We start from the raw sequence: 27,702 nt of genomic DNA, 5'->3' as shown, positions 1-27,702 counted from the left end.
ACGGCTCTGTGCAAGTCCTGCCTTCCCTGCTTACTGCCCAGGTGACCTTGGGCAGGTCATGTAAGCTCTGAGCCTGTTTCCTCCTGGACTAAAGAACAGGGCCTGCATGGAGCTTAGCACACCTCCTGAAGTTCTCACGGCTGGAGATATCCCACAAGGCCTCTTAGGATCAGGGCTGGGGGCCGACGGGGCATTGACTACAGACAACGGTCCCCCATCCCTTCACGTGTCGCACCAATTTTATGGAGCCAGTGTGTTGGCTGTGCCCAGCCGGGGAGATGGCAGGAGACACGAGGGGAGGCTGGCAGGAGCGCTCTCCCTTGTGGCACGCTGGCTTCAGCGGTATGTTGCCCCGCAGGAGGGGAGCTGCGCCTGAGGTGGGAGGCGGGGTGGGGGACGTGGTTTGGGGATCCGCAGGGACTCAGGAATTCTGAAAGGAGTGGCCCCAGCCTGGTCCAAAGGGCAGGTGCCGATGGGTGGTGCCCACAGAGGTTGCCCAGGGCCCCACAGCTGAACCCCAGAGACTCCCCAAACTACAGAAAGGGTTCCTTTTGATGTCCCTGTTGGTCACCTCAAGGACAGACCACCCTGACTCCCAACTCCCTGCTAGCGATTGGCTTACCCCAGAACGGTCAGCAGCTTTCCCTACGATTAGAAATCCTGGTTTGGCCTGTTTTTTGACCCCGGCTGCCAACGGATGTCCACGTATCTAAGCAAATAATTTGCAAAGGAAACCTCTCTGATTACCCCCTGACTCCCCACCCTCTACCCCAGAAAGCTGTGAGCGGTCTTGTTGGATCTCTGGTTTCTTTTTGTTTCTTTCTTTTTTATTTTATCTATTTTGAGAGAGAGAGCATGAGCGAGGGGAGGGCAGAGAGAGGGAGAGAGAATCCCAAGCAGGCTCTGCACTGTCCGCGCGGAACCCGACACAGGGCTCGATCTCACAAACCACGAGGTCACGTCTTGAGCTGAGATCAAGAGGCAGACACTCAACCTACTGAGCCACCCAGGCGCCCTAGGTCCCTGGTTTCTTGCACAGCATGTGTGACACCGTGCTGAAGCAGCAGCAAGTGGGGTTCACTGGAGGTGTGCCAGGAATGGGCCACACGGGACCCTCACTGTCCACAGGCATCCGGCTCCCGACTGCAAAGCTGTCTTTGACTGATGACGTCTGGCAGACGGCAGTACACTCTGGAAGGCTGGCTCAGGCTGGTCGGCTAGGACAGGCGGACCCTGACCCTCACACTGGAGTGGGTCACGAGGGCGCCGTAGTGCCCTACCCAGGAACGCGTGTCCCTCCCATACTGCTCGAAAGACACGTATCGGATGCCCTTGCCAAAGTTGGTGAAGACATGAGACACCTGTAATGGGGAAGGAGAGCGGGAGGTTGAGGAGCTGGGGGGCCCTGTCTTCCTCCACCTCAACAGGCACTCCCCAAGGATCAAGTAGGTACCAGGCCCTGCTCTAGGTGCTGGGGCTACAGCAGCGAAGAACAACCTGGTGAACCTGACAGTCTAGTCGGGGACTCAGACCCTGAAGACAGCTGGGGGTAAGAGGCAGAGGGTAAGGTATGCAGGAGGGTGGGGTTGTAAAGTGAGTGAGCAAAGGCATCACTAAGGCAACACTAGGGCAGAAACCCGAAGGAGGGGAGAGAGCCATGCGGGGATTAGGACAGAGACAAAGAGTGTTTGGAACAGAGGAACGGTCAGTGCAAAGGCCCTGGGGTAGAAGTGTATCTGGAGCAAACGAGAGAACAGGAGATGGGTCAGCGAGGTAAGGGGCAGATCACGTGGGGCCTCGTAGGCCACGGAAGAACTTTGGCTTCTGGCACTTCTTATCCTTTGCAAAACTTTTTTACGGAGATAATATTCACCTAACAAAATGCACCATTTAAACTGCACAATTTAGTGGCTTTTACCTATATTCACAATGTTATGTAACTATCACCACTATCTAATTCTGGAACATTTCCATCAGCCCAGAAAGAAGCCTCATATCCGTTAGCTGTCACTTCCAATCCCTCCCTTCCCCTAGCCTTGGCGATCGCTAGTCTGTCTGCTTTCTCTCTGTAGGGATTTGCTTATTCTGGACATTTCATATAACTGCACTCCTACAAGATGTGGCCTCTTGTGCCTGGCACAAGGCAGTCTGGACCCACCTGTCGGCAGCCTCTCTCAGTCCACTGAAGGACCGGGTTGGGGGAGGCCGAGAACTTGACCACTTCGTGTTCGTACACGTCCAGGAGGCGGACCCGGAGCCGGTAGATGCAGCCACAGTTCTCGCGGGCACCCCACCTGCCAGGTCGTGGTGAGCCTTGATGTCCCCGCCACCCACCCGGTCTCTGGGGCGGGGAGAGGGAGGCTGAGGACTAAGCCTCCCTGCACTTGGGTGAGGGTCGCACACACCCACCCTGCACATGGAGAGATCAAGTCCTGGGAATTTGCGGGGAAGAGCCTGGGTGCCCCTGGGGTGGATTCTAGAGGCTTTGTGGTGTGTGTGTGTGTGTGTGTGTGTGTGTGTGTGTCTGGGAGGAACCACCGCCCCCAGGGGAGGAGAAGCCTGGGTATTTCTGGGGAGGAGCCAGAGCCCCAGGGAAGAAACCAGACTTTGATGGAGGAGTGAGAGCTTGAAGAAAGAGCCCGAGTGCTCTGGAACCGCTGCCTCCATCCCAACTCTGCCCCCCTGAGTCTCAGTTCTCAGGGCACAGTGCTCCAAACCTTCCTGGGGCCTTGGGTGTCCACAGACCCTTCGGGTCCGTACTGAGTGTGGGCGATGAGGGAGGAGTGGGCGAGATGGGGCACCGGCCAATGGCCCCCATGTCAACAACCCTGGGGCCTGCTGACGGGGGACAGGGAAGAGTGCAGAGTGGGGTTCTGGGCTCATCAAAACCCTGCCCCTCCCTGCCTCTGCCACTGTGAGAGCATCACTTCCCCCCCCTCAGCCTCACTCCAGGAGCACAGTAGCAGTGGCCAGCCCAGGGGGTTGATGGGGGCCCAGGTGAACCCCTTCTGCGCGACTGCTGCCACCACGGGTGACGCTTGGGGCAGGTTGCCATTCTTTCCTCACCAGTCGGCCACACAGATCTCGATCTGGGCGCTGTCCAGCAGCTCCTGCCACACCCCCTCCATCACCAAGTCCACAAGCTGCCTCTTGAAGCACCATCTGGAAAGAGGAGATGGTGAAGGGATGAGGCAGAAAGTCACAGCCCAGAAATCACCTCCTCCAAGAAGCCTCCCTTGGGGTTTGCTCTACTAGACAAGATATATGGTGGGCGGGGCGATCCCATTGGCCTCTCACATCCCCTCCACCATTCTCCACCAGGCTCTAGGCTCCGGATACAGGCTGACCTGTATGTCCCTAACATTTGTGGGGACTGCGACAGGAGTACAAATGGATGCTCAACACTGAGCAGGCAATCCTGGAGTCTCCTAAAGTGCGGAGGCCCAAGTCTGAGGGTGTACTGCCTGTGTGGACTGGTCTCCCTTACTCTCCCCTTCCTGTTGGGTCCCAGATGGGTCCCACTTCCCAGATGGGAAGCTCTAGCAGGAGGGAAGGGAGAGAGGAGAGTAAAATCAGGTTATGTGGCCTCCTGGCTCCCTCCCAATGGATCACCGTGGGACTGTTACATCTCTTCATGAAAGGATACAGCTCCACGGGACCCTCTCCTCACAGCCTTCTCTGTCTCAGGTTTAGGAGCTGCGTCCTCCCCTTACCTTTGTCAGGCCCAGGGCTGGTAATGCCCCTTCCCCTCACTGTGACTAGCCTAAGGTTCACGCAGTCTCCCCTGTGGTCTGCCTACCCCTCTGTAAACAGTCCCCCCTAATTTGAACATGCCGTCATAATAGAAATAGCGTAGTGGAAGAGAACAGAGTGCTCGGGGACAGACCTAGGTATATTTGGCAACTTCGTTAGCGATAGAAGCGGCACGCCGTATTCAAAGGTGGATTAAAGATCTAAATGTGAAAGATAAAACTATGAGGCTACTAGAAGAGACTATGAGAGAATACTGTTGGGTAGGGACTGGTTTTTTTTACCCAAAATTTCAAAAACACATTCTAAAGCAAACAAGCGATGCATTTGATATGTGAAAATAACAACCAAGAACACCAGGGACACAGTTGATACAGATAGTAGATGGCCAGGACGGACAAGGGGCTAAAATATATGAGGAATTCTCGTATAACAAGAATAAGACATCAACCCTAATAGAAAAGATGAATGGGCAATTTCCAAAAGAGGGATTCCAAAAGGCTAACAAGCACTTGGAGAGATGCTTAATTATTAGTAAATCAAAACATGCAAATTAAAACGTCAATGAGACATCACTTCATGCCCAATATACTGGCAACTACTAGCGAGCTGGATGATGCCACATGAGAATGGTTGAATATGGGAGGAGGGAACAAGGAAAATGGGTAAGAGGTAGGAGAATAGAGAGAATCAACCAGTCAACTGTTCTGATGTCTTCATAGAACTTATCACCATCGGAAGCTCTGGCGCCAGACCACCTGGGCCCAGATCTCAGCTCCGCCATTTACTAGATGTTGGCTACGTTTTGTGCCTGTTATAAAGTGGAGATAATCATACTATCTGTGTCACAGGGCTGTTGCCAGGATTCAAAGAGTTATATGTAAATGTTTGTCGTTTTGTTGTCATTATTATTTCACTGTTTTATGTGTTTAATGTCTCCCCCACTGCATTTCTGAATTTTCCTGGTATCTCTCTGGCATATAAAACAGGGCCTGGTACTGGCAGGCCCTCAACAAATATTTGACTGAGTAAATCAATGAGGGAAAGAGAGGATGTAGGTAGGGTCCCCTTCCCAACTCAAGGCCCTTGCCCCAGGGATCAGGGGCCACTCACTGGAAAGAAGTCACGAAGCAGGTCTGGGAAGGAGCCCCCGGCACCAGTGTTAGGTTCTTTTCCACGGCCCAGCCATTCCCGCCGTGCTCCACCTCCCAGCCTCTGAAGCCCTCTGTGGGATACAACAACCTTGAAGTCGAGGAATTCACCTGCCGCTCGCCCAGCCGACCGCCCGCCACAGCTCAGCTTGCCCCGCCCATCGACTCCTCCCTCCTGCGCTCCGCCCCCGGTTTCTTCCACTCTGGCCCCGCCTCCCAGACGCGGGCATTCCTGTTCCCACCCTACCACCGCGTCATTTAGCCCTGCCCTTCCACTCAACTCGCCCTCAGCCCCACTCGGCCCCGCCTCCAGTTCTGTCTCCCTTCATCTACTTCATTTACCCACTTGGGTAAATGAAGAGCCCTAACTGCGGGCTCTTGCCATCAAGGTCCCACCCCCTCTTACAGCAGCCTCCTGGCTGCCCCTGCCTTGGGCCCGCCCACTCGCTCAGTTCCCCCTCCCCACAGGCTCTCAATGCGGCTTCATATATCCATGCAAGCTCCGCCCCCGCCAGCCACCCAATTGGCTTTCCCACAGTCCTCCCCCTTAACTCCGCCCACTGTGTCTACAGTCCAAGCACGTGTCATTCCTGCCAGGGCGCGACTCTTGGCTCCTCCAGCTTTCTCGCCCATCCAGTTCGTCTCCCTTCACTGCCCACAGCACCTGCCCCCACCCCCCGCCCCAGTCCATCTCTTTCCCCCCACCACCCTGCTCTGCCCTCGGCCACGCCCCCTGGCTACCTGCCCGGCCCCGCCCCGCCTCATTATCCTGACCACGCCCACTAAGCCTGGCTCGGCCCCCCCCCCCCCCTACAATGCTCCGGTCTCCCCGGCCCCGCCCCTGGCTCCGCCCCCGGCACGCACGCTCTCCGCAGGAGTTGAAGATGAGGTTGCGGCCGAGGGGTGCGCGCAGGCAGTAACGCGCCAGGGCGCAGAGCGGGAACTCCTCGTCCTCGTTGTTGGGCGGGCAACGCTGGGCCACGGCGTAGAGTGCGCGGCCCTCGGCGCTGCGGTCGCGGGCTAGCTGCAGCAGCCACACGGTGGGCCCGTCCACCACGTCGCGCCAGGCGCGGCACACTGCGCGGCAGCGCGTCACTAATGCGCGCGGCGGCACGTGGCTCAGCACCTGCACGAGCAGCTCCGGGGGCAGCGCGTCCAAGGCTATGGGCTGGTCCGCGGGCAGCCGCCGCCGCGAAGGCCGGGCGCCCATCTCAGGCCGCCGGAATCCTGCGGGTTGAGAGGGGTCAGCAGGTCAGGGCAATGTGGCCTCCCTTCATCTCTCCCAGGACGCAAGGTCCCTGCAGCTTGACCGTGACCCCACCAGCTCCGGTGGAGGACCAGGGGCTGCTAGGGCCGTGAAAACCGGGTACCTATTTCCTGACCGTTCACTGGCTCTGGGGCGATCGGTTTCCCACCTTTCCCCCTTGAGCAAAATACCCCTGGTCTGACCATGACCCCCACTACCGCTCACCACGGCTTCCATGTCTGGCCGGTGCACTTGAGTCAGGCTAGTCAGTTTACGTGTATGACCACGAACGCGCACAAAAACCCACCGAGGAGGAAACCATCTCCACCCCCATCGCCCAGCCGGCTCCCAACTCCTTGGGCCTTTGAAACTTCTGAACTGTCGTCAGCAAAACCCATTTCCTCGCTCTCTTCGCTGAACATTCTTGTCATCTTGCTCTCACCAAAACCCAGCTCTCCTGTGGCCCTTCCAAATGGGTGAATCTTGCTCCTTGGTGCTACTTCCAGACCATTCTCCCATCCTCCCCTCAAACTCCCCAGCTATGATTCCCGTGTCATCAGAATAGGCGGTTCATTAGGCCGCCTTGTGCATCATCTGCTGACCCAGATCGCTACTCACTTCATGACTTTAGCTTCAGGCTCACTGCCACTCACGCTGCTCTTCTCAACATCCCTGGTCATTTCCACATCCAGGTATGTGATCCTTCCTTGGGCCACCGGCCTCTCTGTTCTCTGACCTGCTGTCTTCTCCCTTCTATGGTCACACCTAGACCTTGTCTCAATAACCACAGATTCTTCAAGACCTCAATCTCCTTGCCAACCATCACCCTTTCTCTCTCCAGCTCTTTCCTTCCAGTGCCCCAGACCCCCACAATCCTTCCAGCCCACTGTGATTCCCCCATCCTTTGTGTCTACCTCCTTTTCACTGCCCCTCACCGCCCCCCAAGTCCTCGTGTCTTCCTTATCCAGTTTAAACTGCTCAGATACTCGTTAAAAACATTCTTTGCATACATCCTGGCCTCCGGCTTCCTCCGACACGTGACCTTGGTTCAATCAGCCCCCTGCCTACCCACTTTAAGGTCGCCAAAGGACACACAACTCCACTGGCTGGTCTCACTTCAAGGTTGTGAACTTGACCCACACGGGCCAGCCCAGCCCGGCCCGGCAAGCAGAGACCATTTCTCTTATCCACAGGCTCCTCCTCTCTATACATAACTATTTCGCACCTTCTCCCCCAGCGCTAGCCTAGCTTATCACACCCTGCCTTCCACCTCTTCACTTTCCCCTTGCTTTCTTATTTTGCAGAAAAAAATACAAGCAATGAGAAGTGAACTTTCACAGGTACCCATCACCCAATCTACCAGCTCCCTGCCCCGTGGCCTCTGTGCTTTCCCCTGATTGCTCTGCAAACGTCAGCCCCCGCCCCCAGCCCCCCCCCCCTCCCCAGCCTGCTCCCACCCCTCCCACTCACTCCAGGCCTCAGTCTCAAGTTCTCCTCACTCTCTGCCACGCCTTGGATTCCCCCTTCGCACTGGATCATTCTCAGCAGTCCACACAGTCATCCCTCTCGTCTGAAAACAAACCCTCTCTTCACTTCACCTCCCCTTTCAGCTCTGGCCCCATTTCTTTGCTCCCCTCTCTCTCTCTCTCTCTTTTTAAATTTAATTTTTAAATGTTTTTCTTTAAAAAAATTTTTTTAACACTTACTTATTTTTGAGAGACAGAGAGAAAGACAGAGCATGAGCAGGGGAGGGGCAGAGAGAAAGAAGGAGACACAGAATCTGAAGCAGGCTCCAGGCGCCGAGCCATCAGCCCAGAGCCCGACGGGAGCCTCGAAACCACGGACCGTGAGATCATGACCTGAGCTGAAGTAGGATGCTTAACCGACTGAATCACCCAGGCACCCCTCTTTGCTCCTCTTTATGGTAAAACTTCTCAAAAAAAGCTGTCTCCAGTCTCTGCCTCCATATTTTCTACTTCTGTTCTCTCTTAAATCTTGTCTCATCAGGCTTCGCCCCCCTGACATGCCCAGGTCACCAGTGACCCCCTCGGTGCTAAATCAAAGTCAGAGTTCAGTCCTCACCTTGCTGGACCTGTTGAGCAGCACTTGCCACAGAGGGTTATTCCCTCTTCACTTGGCTCCAAGCCCCACAACCTCTGGACCCCTCCGAGTTTGCCTGGTGCCTCCTGCTGAGTCTCCTTGACTGTCCATCCTCCCTCTGATCTGGCAACGTCGGGGACTGGTATTTGAACCTCCTGTATTCTCCATCACCACTCACTCCCTTGGGGAATCTTGCCCATTCGTACACTTCCCACCCGGCTCATCACTGTCTCCCTGTTTTTTTCCCCAGGTGTCTGTTCCTCACTAGTAGCCAGGTCGGGGTGAGCACCCGAGTCAGGTCCTGTCCCTGTCCTGCTCAGGGCCCACCCCCCCCCCCCCCCGCCTCGGGCTCCACCTCGCTCAGAGTAAAGGCAGAGTCCTCACTGTGGCCCACAAGCTCCCACACAGTCTGCCCCCATCACCTCCTTGCCCTCATCTCCCCCTTACCCCCCTCTGCCCAGCGACACCGGCCCCCACACCCCAGGCCCTTCGCATGGGCTGTTCCTGCCACCCGGATCCAGAGGATTTCTAGGCTCACCTCCAGACTTCAAGTCTTTGCTCAAATGTCAACTTCTCCATGAGACCATCCTTGGCCGCCTTGTTTACAATTTCAGGGCCTCCTGACCACCACCTACACCCCCTTCCTTTGTCCTATACCTCTCTAAAGCTCCTATCACCTCAACACACCACACACACAAGTATATATAATCTACTTTACTTTGTTTATTGCCTGTCTCCCTAACTGCATTATAATCACCATGAGGAAGAGTTATTGTTTCTTTTGTATATTACACACCACCCCGTCCACACCAGTGCCTGACACATAGTAAGTATTCAATGAACAGATGTTCATGGAATGAACAAATGAATCATCACATCAGAAACCCACTCCACAGATGAGGAAACTGAGGCATGGCAAGGTGAAACACCTTTATTTAGCAAGAACTCAGTGATGGGGCTCAAGACCTAGTGAGAAACTCGTTGCATTTTCTCCATCGGGGCAGAACTGCCTAGCGATGAACACCTTGTGGCTGGATCCTGGCCAGCCTGGGTTCAAGTTCTGGCTCTGCCGCTAGGTGGTTATGTGACCGAGGTCACATCACTCAACCTCTTAGTGCCGTTTCCTTCTCTGAGAACGAGGATGGTAACAGTACCTACTGCACGGGATTGTTGTAAAGACGAAACGGGTTCATGTGTGTAAAGCACTTAAGAAAAACCGCTGTGTCTCAGAAATGAGTGACATTAAATTAATATTGAACGCCAAATTATGTTAGTTGCTATTATTATTACCCATCGTAAAAGAATGACGAATAGCCATTTAGCTATGATTTTTTTCATCTGGTGACATTTATTGGGCCTTTATTAAGCGACTGTGCTGCGCATTTAAGCTGGGTCATCTCACCGAATCCCATTATCTTGTGTAATGGGCAAACCGATCACAGGAGGTTGCCCCGGGTTAACAGGCTCCAACGATCTAATGCTTGTTACGTTGTTATGTTGTCTAACGTCGGGAGGTGCTCAGCTCGTGACAGCTGTTATTATTTTTAAATAAGTTGATTAAGGTTTTGTTAAGAAGCCTGCGGAGGGCTAGTGACCCACCCACATGGGTCCTGATACCCCCCTTCACCCTGATTCGGTGATGGGTTATAAGACAGGCTTCAAGAGACAGGGTGTGCTTTTCCCCAAGTGGTTCTTAGTTGCATGAATAATTAGCAACAATTTAATACCAAGCTTACCAATTTGCCTGTCATGGACGTGAAACTCATTAGAGTGTGGTTTCCTGGCTTGGCTCTCCTTAAGAATGTGCTGATCAAAAAAAAAAAAAAAAAAGAATGTGCTGGACACTGGCGAACAAGGGATCTCTGGAGCTGGGGTGGCCTCCTCACAAGATGAGTGCAGGCAGACTTTGCCAAGGAGCAAGGACCTTCAAGTGATGTACCTTACGAGCCCTGAGTATACAAAATGCTTGTCTGGGTAGGGGGGAGTGGGGGGCGCCTGGACGGCTCAGTCAGTTAAGCGTCCGACTTTGGCTCAGGTCATGATCTCACAGTTTGTGGGTTCGAGCCCTGTGCCGGATTCTATGCTGACAGCTCAGAGCCTGGAACCTGCTTTGGATTCTGTGACTCCCTCGCTCTCTGCCCCTCCCCCGTGTGTGTGTGTGTGTGTGTGCGCGCGCGCGCGCGCGCTCTCTCTCTCTCTCAAAACTAAATAAATAAACATTTAAAAACAAAACAAATTGCTTAAAGGGCCATAAGGAGCCTTATGGCCATGATGTCCACACGGCTGAATGCCAACTACTGGCTGAGCCAGTATGGGACACGTAAGGCACAACAATGCCCTGCTGTCAGAGTGTTTGGGGCTGCGTATGTTGGGGGGGGGAGGGTGTGGTTATTTTACTGGCCGGCACAGCGACCAGGGGATGCTACTGGAAGGCAGTTTCCAGGACCCGGGACGCTCTGCAGACCACGATGGCTATAGTAACATATCCTACGTCACATGCTTTTCTGGGACTCGACTGCCCTCCATTGAGAGTCCACACCCCTCCCCTTGACACGGGCAGACCTCTGTGACTGCTTCAACTTTCAGAGCACCACAGATGTGACATCGCTAAGGCATTTCCAAGGCGGGGTCGTAAAAGATACAGGTCACTGCCTGGCTCTCTTGGGACAGGTGCCTTGGGAGCCCTGACTCCAGTGGGTGCGCGGGCTAAATGGTTAACAAGGAGGAGACAAAGAGTCTGGGTCCATAGCATTTACTGACTGACATCTGGGTAAATGCACCTGCCGCCGCTCATCACAAGCTCCCAACATGAAGTCCCCGAACTGTGGGGCTGGAGAGCTGCCCACAGTCTTGCTCTCACAAGCCGGCTCCAGGACACCCCTGCCCGAGTCATTGCTTAAGTCTGGCTGCCCTGAAGTCATCGCACTGGAGAGACCCCGTGAATTCAGGCGGAGAAAAGTCCGGGGAGCCCCAGCTGTTTGAGTCACGTCCCGGGGGCTAGACACAGGGGCGAATAAGCCTTCAGGTGACCCAACCCCAGTCACTGTCAGACGGCACCGCGTGTGAGCCTCTAAGAACAGCTTAGCTGAGCCCAGCCAACCCCCAGAGCCGTGATATAAAGGTTATCGTTTTAGGTCACTATGTTTTGAGTAGTCTGTTATGCAGCACTAACTAAATGGGACAAGGCTCAGTGACCTGCACTGTGTGGGATGGGTACCTTCCACAAAGAACCGTCCTGCCCCGAAAGCCAAAAGAGCCCCCGCCCGGTAAGAAACAGCGGGCACCCTGAGTGCAGACACAGACCAATCTGGGTTCCAATCCCGACTACCCACTTCCTTGCCTATGCAACGTATTTATCTCCTTTGAGCCTAGGAAACGTAATTCGGGAATAGCATGTGTTTTTGGTTTCTTTGAATTTTTAAGTTTACTGATTTATGTTGGGAGAGACAGAGGCAGGACAAGCAGGGAGGGGGCAGAGAGAGAGGGAGAATGCCAAGCAGGCTGTCAGCCTGCAGACAGCGCGGAGCCCAATGCGGGGCTTGAACTCACAAAATCAAGAGTCGACCCTTAACCGGCTGAGCCACCCAGGCGCCCTTGATTTTTTGTTTTTGAACAATGCTGTTTTTAAGTACTGACTACTAGCATATTATTATTTTTTTTTAATTTTTTTTCAACGTTTTTTATTTATTTTTGGGACAGAGAGAGACAGAGCATGAACGGGGGAGGGGCAGAGAGGGAGACACAGAATCGGAAACAGGCTCCAGGCTCTGAGCCATCGAACTCCCGGACCGCGAGATCGTGACCTGGCTGAAGTCGGACGCTCAACCGACTGCGCCACCCAGGCGCCCCTATTATTATTTTTTAATTCAGAAATCTACTTTATTTATATTTGTTGCCTGTTTACGGGGCTCATTCTTTTTCTCCACCGTTTTCTTTTTGGTGGTAAAACCCATGTAACATAAAGTTTAGCATCATAACCCTTTTTAAGTGTACAATTCAGTGATATTAGATACATTAACGTGTCACCATCCCTGCCATCCATCTCCAAAAGTCTTTTCACCTTGTAAAAACAGTAATTCCCCACCACCCCCTTCCCTCTTGCCCCCGCTAACCACTGTCCTTTTCGTCTGTATGATTTCGACCACTCTAAGTAACTCACCTAAGAGGAATAATCATACAGCACCCGTTTGTGATTGGCCTGTTCACTTAGCGTAATGTCCTCAAGGTTCACTCGTGTTGTAGCATAAATCAGAATTCCTTTCCTTTTTAAAAAAATTTGATGAGAGAGTGGGGCAGGGGCAGAGAGAGTCTCCAGCAGCCTCCATGCCTAGCGTGGAGCCCGACTCGAGGCTTGATCCCACGACCCTGAGATCATGACCTGAGCCGAAATCAAGAGTTGGATGCTTAACCGACCGAGCCACCCAGGCGTCCCAGAATTCCTTCCTTTTTAAAGCTGCTTAATATTCCATTTTGCTGATCCATTCATCGGCTGTTGGACATGGGCCGCTTCCCCGTTTTAGCTATTCTGACGATAGGTATTTTTGTTGGTGTGATACCTTTATTTCGTTTTATTTAACCATCCGGAGTCGTTCGCACCTTGAGATTGTGGTCGATGACACGATGGCTCACTTCATGGTGACCACACGTGCTGAACAGCAACAACAAATTCTCTGCCATTGGGGCGCCTGGCTGGCTCCTTCGGTGGAGCCTGCGACTCTTGATCTCGAGGTTGTGAGTTTGAGCCCCGCGTTGGGTGTAGAGATTACCTGAAAATAAAATCTTAAGAAAAAAAAAAAATCTCTGCTAAGAGAATTTCAGGCAGCATTAAAAATTCTAACTGGGCAGGGGCACCTGGGTGGCTCAGTCGGTTGAGCATCCGACTCTTGATCCCAGCACAGGTCATGATCTCAGGGCTCGTGAGTTCGAGCCCCGCATCGGGCTCTGTGCCGATGGCGCAGAATTCTGTGTCTCCTTCTCTCTGCCCCTCACCTGCTTGTGCGTTCTTTCTCAAAATAAACAAATAAACTTAAAAATACATATATGCTTTTTTCTTTTTTTTTTTTACATTTTTTATTTTTTGAGACGCAGAGAGAGAGCGCAAGCGGGGGAAGGGCAGAGAGCGAATGAGACACAGAATCCGAAGCAGACTCCAGGCTCCGAGCTGTCAGCACAGAGCCCGACGCGGGGCTCGAACTCACGAACCGTGAGATCATGTCCTGGCCGAAGTCAGACGCTCAACCGACTGAGCCACTCAGGCGCCCCCAAAATACATATATATTAAAAAGAAATTCTAAGCAGGCAGAGATGTACTCATTTAGAAAGGATTTAGAAAGGATTTTGTTTCCGTTTCCTGACCCGAGGCCTGGCTATATGTGTGTGTTAAATATTCATCAGGCTGTACAGCTTGAGTCCTTTCTGTAAAAGGTTTAGGAGAAACCCTAACAATAAGCCGAGATGGCAGTCCACGGAAAGGGACAAAAAGATGTCAGAGAAGCTCTCCCCGGACTTGCCAAACAAAATATGGGACTATTTATTTATTTATTTATTATTTTTTTTAAATTTTTTTTTTCAACGTTTATTTATTTTTGGGACAGAGAGAGACAGAGCATGAACGGGGGAGGGGCAGAGAGAGAGGGAGACACAGAATTGGAAGCAGGCTCCAGGCTCTGAGCCATCAGCCCAGAGCCCGACGCGGGGCTCGAACTCACGGACCGGGAGATCGTGACCTGGCTGAAGTCGGACGCTTAACCGACTGCACCACCCAGGCGCCCCAATATGGGACTATTTAAAGCGAAGGCGTCCCTGGAAACTAGTAAGCTCGCTTATCTCTCTCCTCAGCAGTTCCTCAAATTGTGTGGGGCCAGTGGCCTTTTTATAGTGACTGGAAAATATTGCCCCAAAATACCTCCATGACTCAGTGATGACACCATTGACATGGTTTGTTTGCTGGAATCCACTCACAATAACCATTATTTTATGATTTTTTTTTTCTGGCTCTGGGAGTTGCCTGGGCGCAGGTCGGCAGTTCTCGGGGGCTGGAGTGCAGTTGTCATCCGGCAGGGGTGCGGCTGGGTCATCTGAGGGCTTATTCAGTCCCCTGTCTGGCGCCTGGGATGGGGAGACTCGAACAGCTGGGGCTTGGCAGGCTCTTGTCTATCTCCATACGGTCTCTCCAGCTAAAGCCTACTTTTGTCAAAGGCCAAATAATACAATTTCATTTTCTTTCTTTCGTTTCCCTAAATGTTTATTTTTGAGAGAGAGAGAGAGAAAAAGCGAGCGCACCGGGGGGTGGGGGGTGGTGGCAGAGAGAGGGAGGTGGACAGAGGATCCGAACGGGGCTCTGTGCTGATAACACAGAGCCCGATGTGGGCCTTGAACTCAAGAACTGTGAGATCATGACCTGAGCCGAAGTTGGACGCTTAACTGACTAAGCCACCCGGGAGCTCCTAGAATTTCATTTTCAAGGCTCATGATTCATTAAGTGGTCTTCATTTTATAGGATGTTCGTCCTTCATTAATTTTATTACTGAATTTGTATTGATTTTACCTTTATTAATTTTAGCATCATTTTTAAAGATTACTTAATTTTTTCAATTTGTATTTATTTTGAGAGAGATGGAGAGCAAGTAGGGGAGGAGCAGAAAGAGAGGGAGACAGAATCCCAAGCAGGTTCCACACCACCAGCTTGGAGCCTGACCTGGGGCTCGAACCCACAAACTGCGAGATCATGACCCGAGCTGAAGCCAAGAGGCGCTCAACCGATGAGCCACCCAGGCTAAAATTTTAGCATTTTAGCATTATTGTGAGAGGGAGAGAGAGGGCACTAGTGACTGAGGGGCAGAGAGAGAGAGAGAGAGAGAAGCGGGGCTCACCCCAAGCGGGGCTCGAGCCCACGAACCATGAGATCATGACCTTATGATCAGATGCTTAACATTCTTTCCTAGAATCCCATACAAATGGAATCATATAACATACCCGTTCAGCGCGGGTGCTGTGGGGAGTTGGCAGAGCTCAGAGGGGGCAGGGAGCTTCACATGTGCCCACTCCCCTCCCCTGTGTACCCTCTCCCCAAGGCGAATCCACAGAGGCATATACTGCCTCATAGTTCCCCTTGGCCAAACTCGAGTTTGCCCATTTAAACTTTTCTGTGCCGGCTGACAGGTTGAATTTCCCCAGTAGAGGGCGCCAGAGGAACACGACAGGAAGAAGGCTTTTTTTTTTTTTTTTCTTTTTTTCTTCCAGCTTCGTCGCCCCAGGGCAGCTTCTCAGGCACCTGCAGCGTGCAAGCCTCTCCCGTGCCTGCCAGCACCCCGCGGCCAGCGCCGTCCCCTGGCGCCCCCCCCTCAGGCGGTTTCCAATTGCCTCGAGCGCCCCACTTCCTTGCGAACTGCATTCCCCAGCATCCCGCTGGACAGACTTCTGGCAAGTTCCAGAGGGGGGCCTTTCCATCAAGTTCCAGGTGCAGCACGACCGGGGCGGGGGGTGGGGGGGGGCGGCTCCTATGCCCTTTGCGAGCCTCCTCCAAGAGTTCTCGAATGAGATCAGGGTCTGGGACTGTCATCTTTCTCAAGCTCTCAGTCTTTTTTTTTTTTTTAATGTTTATTTTTGAGAGAGAGCGTGCAAGTGGGGGAGGACTGAGAGAGAAGATCTGAGGCCGGCTCCGTGCTGACAGCAGAGAGCCTGATGCGGGGCTCCAACTTGTGGACCGCCAGACCGTGACCTGAGCAGAAGCCCGAGGCTTGACCCACTGCGCCACCCAGGCGCCGTCAAGCTCTCAGTCTTGGATCACAGAGGTGGTACTGCTCCTGATCTCTGCTATTTCTATATTCTTTAGCATTCTCTTCATTTCTTAGTAGCTATTTTCCCTGCTATAATTAATAATTCTGTCTATTAAACGTTCTCCCTTCAATTTACTGCCTGGTTTCTGTCTCCCGACTGGACTCTGGCTGATACATACAGTATGTTCCCCTGTGTCTTCTTTCCTTCAGGATAACGTCTCTGTGATCCGCCCACGTTGTTGCATGCGTCAATCGGTACTTGGATCCTTTTTATCGCTGAGGAGTATTCCATCGAGCAGATAAACCACAATCTGTTTATCCACTCACCATGATGGGACATCGGGCTCTTTCCCGTTTGGGGCTGTTGTGAATAAAGCTGCAATGAACATTCAGGTATGAGTGTTTGTATGGACATACATGTTCATTTTTCATGAGTAAATACCCAGGAGGGACATTCTCGGATCATACAGTAAGTGTATATTTCACTTGACAAGAAAACACCCAATAGGTTTTCTCGGCAACAATGGGCCGTTCTCAGTCCCTTCAATGATGTGTTCTCAGTCTAGTTGCAGTTGCCAGGACCACTTGTTGTCAATTGTCTTTTTAATTTTTGACAGAATGGCTTGTTTTTCGTGCCCTCGGGGGAGTTTCCTCTACCTGACATCTTCCCTTATTAATTTTAAGTCTTTGCTCTTGAACCATAGCGCTGATGTTGTTTCTCAATAAACCGAGATCAGAATTCTTTGCTCTTAAGAATTACATGCAGGTTCAAAGATTTGATGTGGCTTCCCTTTCAAGAAGTCAGACGAGCTGCTGATAATCAGGGCCTATGCTGGCTTTTATCAGTCTTTGGGTTGATTTCAAAAAAGATTTTTTTAGTGTTTATTTTTGAGAGAGAGAGAGCAAGTGGGGGAGGGACAGAGAGAGAAGGAGACACAGAATCTGAAGCAGGCTCCAGGCTCCAAGCTGTCAGCACAGAGCCGGAAGTGGGGCTCAAACCCACGAACTGTGAGATCATGACCTGAACCAAAGTCAGATGCTTAACGAACTGAGCCATCCAGAAAGGATGCCTTTTTATTTAAAAAAAATATTTGTTTTAATGCTTATTTATTTTTGAGAGAAATAGAGTGTGAGCAGGGGAGGGGCAGAGAGAGAAGGAGACACAGAATCCGAAGCAGGCTCCAGGCTCCGAGCTGTCAGCACAGAGCCAGACATGGGGCTCGAAGCCACAAACCGTGAGATCATGACCTGAGCCGATTGGACACCCAACTGACTGAGCCACCCAGGCACCCCGAAGGAATGCCTTTTATTTTTATTTATTTATTTAAAAAAATTTTTTTATGTTTGCTTATTTTTGAGAGAGAGACAGACAGACAGACAGAGTGTGAGCAGGGCAGGAGCAGAGAGAGAGGAAGACACAGAATCCGAAGCAGGCTCCAGGCTCTGAGCTGTGAGCACAGAGCCTGATGTGGGGCTTGAACTCACAAACCTCAAGACCATGACCTGAGCCAAAGTCAGATGCTCAACTGACCAAGCCACCCAGGCACCCCTGGAAGGGATGCCTTAAAAAAAAAAAAAAAAGAAAAGAAAAGAAAAAGAAAATCTTGGCTCAGTCTAAGGTTAAGCGGCCGACTTTGGCTCAGGTCATGATCTCGAGGTTCATGGGTTCAAGTCCCCCATCGGGTTCTGCACTGATATTGCAGAGTCTGCTTGGGATTCTCTCTCTCTTCCTCTCTCTCTGCCCCTCCCCAACATGTGCTCTCTCTCTCTCTCTCAAAATAAATAAATAAACTTTAAAAATACTAAAAAAATAATAATAATAATAAATAAAGCTTTAAAAAACAGCCATCCCTTCTGGGTGAATCCAACCCTGGGGTGGCCTGGCCTGCCAATGAAGGTAAGGGCTGGGCTTGGGCCCCCACTCACACTGCTGCCCCTGGCTGGCCTCTTAACAGTGACAGTCCTATGTGCCTGATCCACTGTGCTCGATGCCCTGGAAACGGTATCCCAGGAAAAGCAAGTTCAAATGCCTCCAACAGACAGGCAGTATCCTTTTCTTTTTTTTAAAGTTTATTTATTTTGAGGGACAGGGAGCGAGGGAGGGGCAGAGAGAAAGGGAGAGGGAGAGAGAGAGAATCCCCAACAGGTTCTGCCCCATGAGCACCAAGCCAAAGTGGGGCTCGAACTCACCAACTGGGAGATCTCTTCCTGAGCTGAAACCAAGAATAGGACGCTTAACTCCCAGACGGGCAGTATCCTTTTTAAAAAATTTTTCTTTAATGTTTACTTATTTTTGAGAGAGAGAGAGAGAGAGAGAGAGAGAGAGAGAGAGAGCATGAGCAGGGGAGGAGCAGAGAGAGAGGGAGACACAGAATCTGAAACAGGCTCCAGGCTCCGAGCTGTCAGCACACAGCCCGACGCGGGGCTCGAACTCACAAACCGTGAGATCATGACCTGAGCCGAAGCCGGACGCTCAACCGACGGAGCCACCCAGGCGCCCCTGAGATGGGCAGTATCTTAAACGAGGCCGCTGGGTAGGAGGAAACGGAGAGTGGTGGTGATTGGCAAACCAGAAGGTACAGCCAGCCTGAAGTCTGTGCCAATCTGTGTACTCTGGTTCCTTTACCGCCAAGGAGGAAGGTTGGCCTGCTTTGGCCACATCTTCCAGTTTGTTCAAAAGAAACTGGAAACCCCAGTTTCCATGTGAAGTCACCCAATTTTTAAAGGTTAGCAATGCATTAGAAAAAGATTAAGGCACCGTATGGGCCAGATAACAGACAGATCTGCAGACCCAGGAACTGAATGGGTGTGGCCATTTGTGACTTCTGTATTATCCCAATTGATCACACCAGGAGGAAACTGAGGCCCGGAGAGGCAAAATGACTCCCAAAAGGTCACACAGCAGTCAGACCTTGGACCGGGGATTGGAATCTGGGCAGCCTGATCTCCCTCTCAAAGGATGTCCTCTCCATGGACGGCAAAGAAATGCAAACGCAAAGCAAACAGGAGGAAGCCCATCCACAAAAAAGGAATGCCACTATTTTCCAGAAAGACAGAAAGCAGACCCAAGTGTAGGGGCCAGGGTCAAACTCAAAGTGGGCACAATGGAGCCTCAAGGAGGCTAACCCTAACCTCAAGAGGCTTTGGACCCAGAGCCAGGGGTCGAGGGGGGCCAGGCTGGGGTAGGTGTGCAGGTGGAGATTGAGAGAGCAGAGTCAGGACAGAGGTCGGCTGTCTTCGCAATGACTGCGCCTATGGGCTCCCCACTCCCTCTCCTGCTCCCCATGTGCTTCGCCACACAGGTCTCCGGCTGCCCAACATTCATCCACGGGAAAAACAAAACCATACCGGAGGACTGTTCTCTAAAGAAACTGCATGAAGGCAGCTCTTCCCGCCCACGGATCTTGTCCCCGGGCTTTCATAAAATCACCTTTTTGCACCAAAGACGTCTTCAAGAATTCTTTCTTGGCCGGAGCCCACGACCACCACCCATACCCCCAAAACCCCAACACTCACAACCTGAGCTAAAACCAAGAGTCGGACGCTTAACTGACTGAGCCACCCAGGCGCTATTTTCACCACTCTAAATGTCAGCAAGGTGGTTCTTCTGTTCTAAGCCAGCTCGGGTGGACGGAATGGTCTGGAAAGGCCTTATTCAAATACGTGACGATTGGCAGACTGGATGTGCTGGACAGACCTCAGTGGCGACTGCTCATTTCTACTTTAAAAGATCTCTCCGGGCGCCTGAGTGGCTCAGTCGGTTGAGTGGTTAAGCCTCTGACTTCGGCTCAGGTCATGATCTCACAGCTCGTGAGTTCGAGCCCCGCATCGGGTGCTGTGCTGACAGCTTGGAGCCTGGAGCCTGTTTCAGATTCTGTCTCCCTCTCTTTCTCTCTGCCTGTCCCTCCCCTGCTCACGCTCTGTCTCTCCCTCTCCCTCGAAAATAAATAAACGTTAAAAAAAGAAATAAAGAAACTGCATGAAGCCTCTGGGAGTGAGCTCCCAGCAAAGACTGGCTTCTCCCTGCTAACACCAAGTGCTGTCCCCAAACACAGTTCTCAGTCATCCCTTCAACTAGACTTAAGAAGCCAGTGGGAAAGCAGGACTATATTTATAACAGCCCCAAATTTCAAAACAGTTACTTATTTTTTAAGATTTTATTTTTAAGTCATCTCTACACCCAACGTGGGGCTCGAATTCATGACCCCGAGATCAAGAGTCATGTGCTCTACCGACCAAGCCGGCCCCATCATACCAGTTACTTTGATTAAAAAAAAATTTTTTTTTAATGTTTATTTATTTTTGAGAGACAGACAGAGCGCAAGTGGGGGAGGGGCAGAGAGAGAGGGAGACACAGAATCCGAAGCAGGCTCCGGGCTCCGAGCTGTCAGCACAGAGCCAGACGTGGGGCTCGAACTCACAGACTGTGACATCATGACCTGAGCTGAAGTCTGACACTTAACCAACTGAGCCACCCAGGCGCCCCAGAAATTCTCAATCCTTTCTAAACAAGGGGCCCATCCACGCATTTTGCACTGGGCCCTGCAAATTGGTACATTTGCCCTGGGTACGTTTAGATTAGAGAAGTTACTCAAAACACAGTAAGGACAGGATATTATAAAAGGAAGAATGTTTTCTAGAAGAAAAAAAATTCTCCAAAAGTAGATTGGATGAGTTAGAACCCAGAAAATACCTCTCTCAAAAGGGAAAAATTAAAGGGCCACCCGGCTGGCTCAGTCAGTGGAGCATGTGACTTGACCTCATGGTTTTGAGTTTGAGCTCCACGTTCTTTTGCAGAGATCGCTTAGAAAAACTTAAAAATATAAAATCCTAGAGACTCCTGGGTGGCTCAGTCTGTTGAGCATCCGACTCTTGGTTTCGGCTCAGGTTACGATCTCGTGGTTTCATGGGTTTGAGCCCTGCATTGGGCCCTGCACGGGCAGTGCAGAGTCGGCTTGGGATTTTCTGTCTCCCTCTCTGTCTGCCCCTCCCTTGTTTGCACTACTCTGTCTCTCTCAGAATAAGTAAATACACTCAAAAAACAAAAAAACTCAGAAAAAAAGGGAAAAATTAAAGCTCTGACAAACTGCAGGAAAAACAAAAAACTGCTTAAGAAAATTGTGGTCCAAATATATACACTAACTGTATCCATGTTATGTCAATTTGACAATATGCAAGAAAAAAGAATCAATTTGACCTGGAGGCTAGAGACATTCTCACTAAACTAGGAACATTCTTCTTAAAAAAAAAAAAAAATATATATATATATGTACACACATGTATGTATATGTATATATATATCTGAGTATATACATATAAATATATATATACACCTCACATATAACATTGTGTAAATTTAAGGTGTATGTGTTGATTTGATACATTTATGTATTGCAAGATGATTACCACTTTAGCATTAGCTAGCACCTCCAATCATGTCACTTAATTATCGTTTCTTTTTTGTGGTGAGAACATTTAAGATCTGGTCTCTTAGGGGCGCCTGGGTGGCGCAGTCGGTTAAGCGTCCGACTTCAGCCAGGTCACGATCTCGCGGTCCGGGAGTTCGAGCCCCGCGTCGGGCTCTGGGCTGATGGCTCAGAGCCTGGAGCCTGTTTCCGATTCTGTGTCTCCCTCTCTCTCTGCCCCTCCCCCGTTCATGCTCTGTCTCTCTCTGTCCCCCCCAAAAATAAATAAACGTTGAAAAAAAAATTGAATAAGATCTGGTCTCTTAGCATAAAGGCTGTCTTCTCAACAAACGGTGATGAGAAATCTACATGCAAAAAGATGAGGTTAGGCCTTTACCTCATACCACACACAAATATCAACTCAAAATAAACCATACACCTGAATTTAAGAGTTACAACCATAAAAATTTTTAGAAGAAAATAGGAGAAAACTCTAATGATCTTGGGTCAAGCAAAGACTTCGTAGATAAGACACCAAACGTGTGATTCGTATAAGGAAAAAATGGATGAATTAAACATCTTCAAAATTTAAAACTTTTGCACTTAAAAGACACCAGTGAGAAAATGAAAAGGCAAGCTATAGATTGGCAGAATATGTCTGCAAATCGTGTATCTGATAAAGGACTCGTATCCAGAATATATAAAGAACACTTAAAATTCAACAGTATGACAAACAAACCACTTTAAAAATAGACACAAAATTTGAGGAGACATTTCACCAAAGACGATATGTGTATGACTAACGAGCACATGAAAAGATGCTCAACATCATTAGTCATTAAGGAACTCCAAATTAAAATCACGATGAGACACCACGTCAGGCCCACCGGAATGGCTACTGTTCAAAAGATTGGCCAGTACCCGGAGAAACTGGAACCCCCGCATGTTGCTGATGGGAACGTGAAATGGGACAGCCACTTGGGAAAACAGGCAGTTTCTGGAACCCCCGCATGTTGCTGATGGGAACGTGAAATGGGACAGCCACTTGGGAAAACAGGCAGTTTCTTTGAAAGGTGAACATTAACAAAAACAGCTCAGCATAAACTTTCCACGAAACACAGCAATTCTATCACGAGGCTACCTGCCCACGAGACGTAAAAACACGTGTCCACGCACAGGCTTGATTGCAAACGTTCACAGCAACATTATCTATTTGGAAACGATCCGAACGTCCGTCCGCTGGTGAATGGATAAACGAAACGTGGTCTATCCGCACAACAGCACACTGATCGGCAGCACAAAGAACCAAGAATGGGTACACACTACGATATGAATGAACCCCCAAACAGCATGCTAAGTGAAAAAAGCCAGACACACACACACACACACACACACACACACACACACAAACCCCACATACTGTATGATATATTTACATGAAATGTCCCCAAAGGACATATCTAAAGTTACAGAAAGATTAGTCGTTGCCTGGGGCTGGGCTGGGGAACGGGGAAGTGACCACAAATAGGCACGGGGGATATTTTGGAGGTGACAGAAATGCTCTAAAACTGGTGATAGCTGCACGACTCTGTAAATTCACTAAAAAATCCCTGAACTGCACACTTTAGAGGGCTGACTTTTATGGTATGTAAATTACACCTCACTGAAGCTGTCAGGAAAACCCTGGAAACTCTACAGTGAAAGCATCTAAGACTTAAATATGGTAACAGAACAGACTGTAGATGTTATCAACCTTGACACTGTGAAAATAAATGTACAAGTAACAAAAGATGGGAAACCAAGGCGGGAGGAGGGGAAACCAAGATGCTTGGCTCACCGGCTTCACGTCACGGGACTCAGAAGTTGCCAGAATCAGAAAAAGAAGTGAAGCATAACATTTGAAGTTACAAAGGTCAATAGCGAATAATCTTTAAAAAGTACAATTATTTTCTTATGAGGTTTTTTTCAATATTTATTTATTTTGAGAGAGAGCGCGCAAGGGGGAGCAGGGGAGGGGCAGAGAGAGAGGAAGAGAGAATCCCAAGCAGGCTCCGCCTGCCACAGGGCTCCACCCCACCTGAGCCAAAACCAACTGAACCGCGCAGGTGCCCCTAAAGCAGACTCCACACTGTCAGCGCAGAGCCCGATGGTGGAGTTCGAACTCACAAACCTCGAGATCATGACCCGAGCCGAAATCAAGAGTAGGACGCTCGACCGGCTGAGCCACCTAGGCGCCCTAGATGGGCATTTTTTACTGAAGTTGAAAATGTGTGCCTGCCCCAGGACCCAGCCATTTGACCCCAGAGCCGGGAAACACACACTAGAATGTTCATGACACAATTGTCTCTAACAGCTCCGGTCTGGAAATGACCCATCCATCCACTGGAGGATGTAGGAGTAAATTAAGGTGGTCACAGAACGGCGGCAAGGCACCTAGAACGTTGAGTCCTGGGACACCCGGGCAGCTTGAATTCCGCGGGGCAGCCCTGGTCTACGACACATAAGGTCCCCAGGGTAATTCGGGTAATTCCAGACCTCCACTACTTCTAAAGTTTCCTGCTTGGATGATAAACTATATACTCCCACCCGTGGTGCTACTCTTAGAAAGTTCGCAAACAGGCTAAACTAATAAAGTGTCGCTAATATCCACACGTGGGTACTAAAACCATATAAAGAAGAACAAAATAGGGGCGCCTGGGTGGCTCCGCCGGTTGAGCGTCCGGCTTCGGCTCAGGTCATGATCGCACGGTTCGCGAGTTCAAGCCCCGAGTCGGGCTGTGTGCTGACAGCTCAGAGCCTGGAGCCTGCTTCGGATTCTGTGTGTGTCTCTCTCTCTCAAAAATAAAAAAAATAAACAAAAAAACAAAAAAAAAATAAAAACAGCAAAATAGGAACGTGAGTATCGTAAAAGTCAGGGCGCTGGTTTCCCCTGTGGGGAGGGAGAGGGCTATTAACCAGGTGCCCACAGGGAAGCTTCTGGGGGCTGACGATGTTCTTACTGCTGACCTAGGCCCTGGTTCCATATTTTACAATTATTTGTTAAACTGTTCATCTGTTTTATATACTTCTCTGTATGGATGTTATAATTCACCATTTAAAAAATATTAATGCTATCAATAAACACCACTGATGTTATTGAACCCAGGAAGGAAACAGTCTCACTGCATCTTTGCGCAAATTATAATTCACATTTGCCAAGTGCTTTCCTTGGGTAAGGCACTCTGGAAAATTCTTTCTGTGCATCATCTCATTCCCAGGAGGCAGCAGTGATATTTCTGGGCGAGGAGGCATCACCGGGCTAGTAAGGGACATTGCTTTCGGAAATTGCTGGTGACAGCCCGCAGAGAAAGTGGCATTGTGGGGAAGGTGAGTGTCGCAGGTTCTATATGGTCAGTCACTCCTGGGCCAGCCCCACCCCAAACTCTTGTTCATGACCTTGGGGGAACGGGCTTCCCTCTCTGAGTGGATTTTCCTCTCCGTAAAATGAGAAATGTGCAGGTCCCCATCTCCTCTCCCCAGTCCCCAAATCCAAAAGCCTGGAAAACCTTTTGGAAGTCTTTCCCAGACCCATTTGGTGGCAGGGCTGAGTCACACTGGTGTGAGATTTGACTATCCCGGTGAGTATGTCACGCATTGGTCACGATCTCACGGGTGGTGAGTTCCAGCCCCGCATCGGGCTCTGCTCTAATAGAGCTGAGCCTGCTTCGTATCCTCTGTCCCCAGCTCGCTCTCTCTGCCCCTCCCCTGCTCACACTCTCTCAAAAATAAACATTTAAAAAAAGAAACAAGAAAATAAAAAAAGAAAGAAAAGGCCTTCATAAACTACCAGCTACGGTTAACCGCACAGTAACTGCTCTCGGCACGTGGCGAGGGCTTTATCGAATCTCACAGAAGCCTCACGAACAGCTCCAGGAGGGAGGTACCAATTTTTCAGCCGGGAAAACTGAGCCTTGGAGAAGGGGAGCCACGGACCCAAGGTCACCTGACACAAAAGCCGCAGAGCCAGGCTTTGAACCTGACTCTTGGTCTCAGCTCAGGTCACCATCTCGTGGTTTGTGGGTTTGAGCCCCACATCGGGCTCCATGCTAATGGTGCGGAGCCTGCTTGGGATTCTCTCTATCCCTCTCTCTCTGCCCCTCCCCTGCTCTCTCTCTCTCTCTCTCTCAAAATAAATTAATAAACTTAAAAAATATTTTAAAAAGTAAAAGATAAAATACTGCCCCCCCCAAATAAAATAAAAAAGATCAAACACTGCTTCTCCCTTTCCGTGCTCTTAAAGATATTGCTTTTATATATATAGGAAATAAAAAGGCAGACTCATTTCTACTTGATTTGTGAATCACATCTATAACTTGATTGGATGAAAAAATTCGTATTTAAATAAATACAAAAAACTTTATTAAAAAATATTGGGGCGCCTGGGTGGCTCAGTGGGTTGAGCACCGGGCTCTTGGTATTGGCTCGGGTCATGATTTCACTGATGGTGAAATTGAGCCCTGCGTGGGGCTCTGCGCTGACAGTGCAGAGACTGTTTGGGGTTCTCTCTCCCTCTCTCTGCCCCTCCCCCATTTGCGCGCGTGCGTGTGTGTGTGTGTGTGTGTGTGTGCGCGCGCGCTCTCTCTCTCTCTCTCAAATGAATAAATAAACTTACAAAATATTATTAAAGAAGGAGCGCCTGGGTGGTTGAACCCTGGACTCTTGATTTCGGCTCAGGTCAGGATCCCAGGGCCCTATGTAAGCCCGGAGCCTGCTTAAGATTCTGTCTCTCTCCCTCTGACCCTCTCCCCTGCTCGCGCTCTCTCTAACATTAAAAGAAAAAAAAAATTATTAAAATAGATTCATCAGCCAGGCCTCACAAAATGGGGAGTCAAACAGATCCTATCAATATTTCATAGAACAAGAAAGACGTTTAAAACACTTTTTTTGACGTCATGAAAGCAGCCAATAGGGAAACTGCGAGCAATGTGCGATTAATTACAAATAATTTTAACTGGCCGTGGGGCCGGGGTCTGTTGCTTAAGGGGCTGCTTTTGCTGCAAAGCTTCGTCTGCCTCATTTGTCTTTTGTTCTTGGGCGGTCCTGGGGCACTTTAAAAAAGTATTTATTTTAAAAGTAGGTGCCTAGGGGCGCCTGGGTGGCGCAGTCGGTTGAGCGTCCGACTTCAGCCAGGTCACGATCTCGCGGTCCGTGAGTTCGAGCCCCGCGTCGGGCTCTGGGCTGATGGCTCGGAGCCTGGAGCCTGTTTCCGATTCTGTGTCTCCCTCTCTCTCTGCCCCTCCCCCGTTCATGCTCTGTCTCTCTCTGTCCCAAAAATAAATAAACGTTGAAAAAAAAAATTAAAAAAAAAAAAAAAAGTAGGTGCCTAATATTGCAGCCTTTCAAAATTGCTAGTTAACAGATGCTCTCTAAACTTGAAGGATCCAGACTGAAAGAACAAGATATGGAGCGTTAAGAAATATTACTGAACGCTGCAAAAGTTAACTCAGAAGAACAAAATTTAAATCGGGAGGAGCGGCCGCAGCTAAAAACAAACTGTGCCCAAGTTGCTAAATCGAGAAACGGGGCTCTGAGCCTTCTGATTCACCGATTTGGCGAAGGGGCTGCCAGCCAGAAGAAACCAGAGCTGGTAAAAGGGGTCTGGCCTCTCGCCGGCTGCGGAGTACACGTGTTGGTCGGGTACGTTTTGGGGGGAGGGGGAGTTCCTTCCACCGTGGCCTCTGCCCGGGAGCAGCCGGGTGGAAGGCGTGGGCGTCAGAGGACCCGTTTTAAGCCCTTTCCGCACGACCTGGGGCTTTCAAACGTGCGTCCGTGCGACTCTGGACTTAAAGGGGCGGAAGTTGGCTGGGACAGCCTAGGACCCGGGCAGGGCAGGAGAAGGGGCGCTGGGGAACAAGGACTCCGGGGGGACCCGCCCCTCGGCGAGGGCCTGGGGGCGTTAGTCCTTCCCCGGGCGCCCCGGGGGCGAGTGGGGACGGGACACCCGTCCCGACCTGCGTCCCTACCTGTCCCGACGCTCACCTGGCGGCCCGCTCGGAGGCGGCGGCGGGCTAAGATCCCTTTCCCCACCCTGCTCTGGGAGGCAGTCAGGGGGGCTCCCTGGGATCGGCCCCGCCCAGGGAGCCCCGGGACCCGCAGTCTGGGCAGTCGGTCCTCTGCGGGGGCCGGCGGCTCCGGGATCCGCGGGCGGGCGGCTGCGGCGGGCGGGAGCGAGGCAGGGGCGGGATCCGGGAGGCTGCAGGCGCCGGGGGAGGGCCCAGCTGCCGCCTGGCGGG

At 50.9% G+C, this 27,702-nt stretch overlaps 1 protein-coding gene and 1 long non-coding RNA gene across 6 annotated transcripts; one reads left to right on the top strand and one right to left on the bottom strand.

The window, feature by feature from the left end:
* Nucleotides 1–877: 877 nt before the first annotated feature.
* On the bottom strand, nt 878–27,698 carry FBXO17 (F-box protein 17). Of its 5 annotated transcripts, XM_045046528.1 has the most exons (7): nt 27,449–27,697; nt 12,844–13,026; nt 5,766–6,128; nt 4,864–4,975; nt 3,067–3,162; nt 2,159–2,410; nt 878–1,361 (listed from the first exon to the last, which is right to left on the bottom strand). In XM_045046528.1, the coding sequence occupies exons 3-7, from the start codon at nt 6,109–6,111 to the stop codon at nt 1,277–1,279; spliced, it is 891 nt and encodes a 296-aa protein (XP_044902463.1). In that variant the 5' UTR covers nt 6,112–6,128; nt 12,844–13,026; nt 27,449–27,697; the 3' UTR covers nt 878–1,276. The 5 variants fall into 5 exon arrangements, with proteins under 5 accessions (XP_044902463.1, XP_044902464.1, XP_044902462.1 ...); XM_045046529.1 differs by lacking the exon at nt 12,844–13,026 and having other exon boundaries at nt 27,433–27,698; XM_045046527.1 differs by lacking the exons at nt 12,844–13,026; nt 27,449–27,697 and adding an exon at nt 16,205–16,340.
* LOC123382322 lies at nt 15,834–16,417 on the top strand. The gene is made up of 2 exons (XR_006590537.1): nt 15,834–16,040; nt 16,236–16,417. It is a non-coding gene; the product is annotated as an uncharacterized LOC123382322 (long non-coding RNA).
* Nucleotides 27,699–27,702: the final 4 nt, after the last annotated feature.

The sequence above is a fragment of the Felis catus genome, chromosome E2, assembly GCF_018350175.1.
Source record: "Felis catus isolate Fca126 chromosome E2, F.catus_Fca126_mat1.0, whole genome shotgun sequence".
In the NCBI taxonomy this organism is placed as follows: Eukaryota; Metazoa; Chordata; class Mammalia; order Carnivora; family Felidae; genus Felis; species Felis catus.
The sequence above is the reverse complement of the archived record's forward strand: the minus strand, read 5'-3'. Positions and strand labels throughout refer to the sequence as shown.

Excerpts from the sequence above, each read along its gene's own strand:
- FBXO17 (XM_045046529.1), bottom strand. The coding sequence starts at position 6,111 with ATGGGCGCCCGGCCTTCGCGGCGGCGGCTGCCCGCGGACCAGCCCATA. Across the intron at positions 2,411-3,066 it reads GAGATCTGTGTGGCCGACTG|GGTGGGTGTGTGCGACCCTC; the intron begins GTGAGGAAAGAA and ends CTCCATGTGCAG. Across the intron at positions 1,362-2,158 it reads CTGAGAGAGGCTGCCGACAG|GTGTCTCATGTCTTCACCAA; the intron begins GTGGGTCCAGAC and ends TCCCCATTACAG.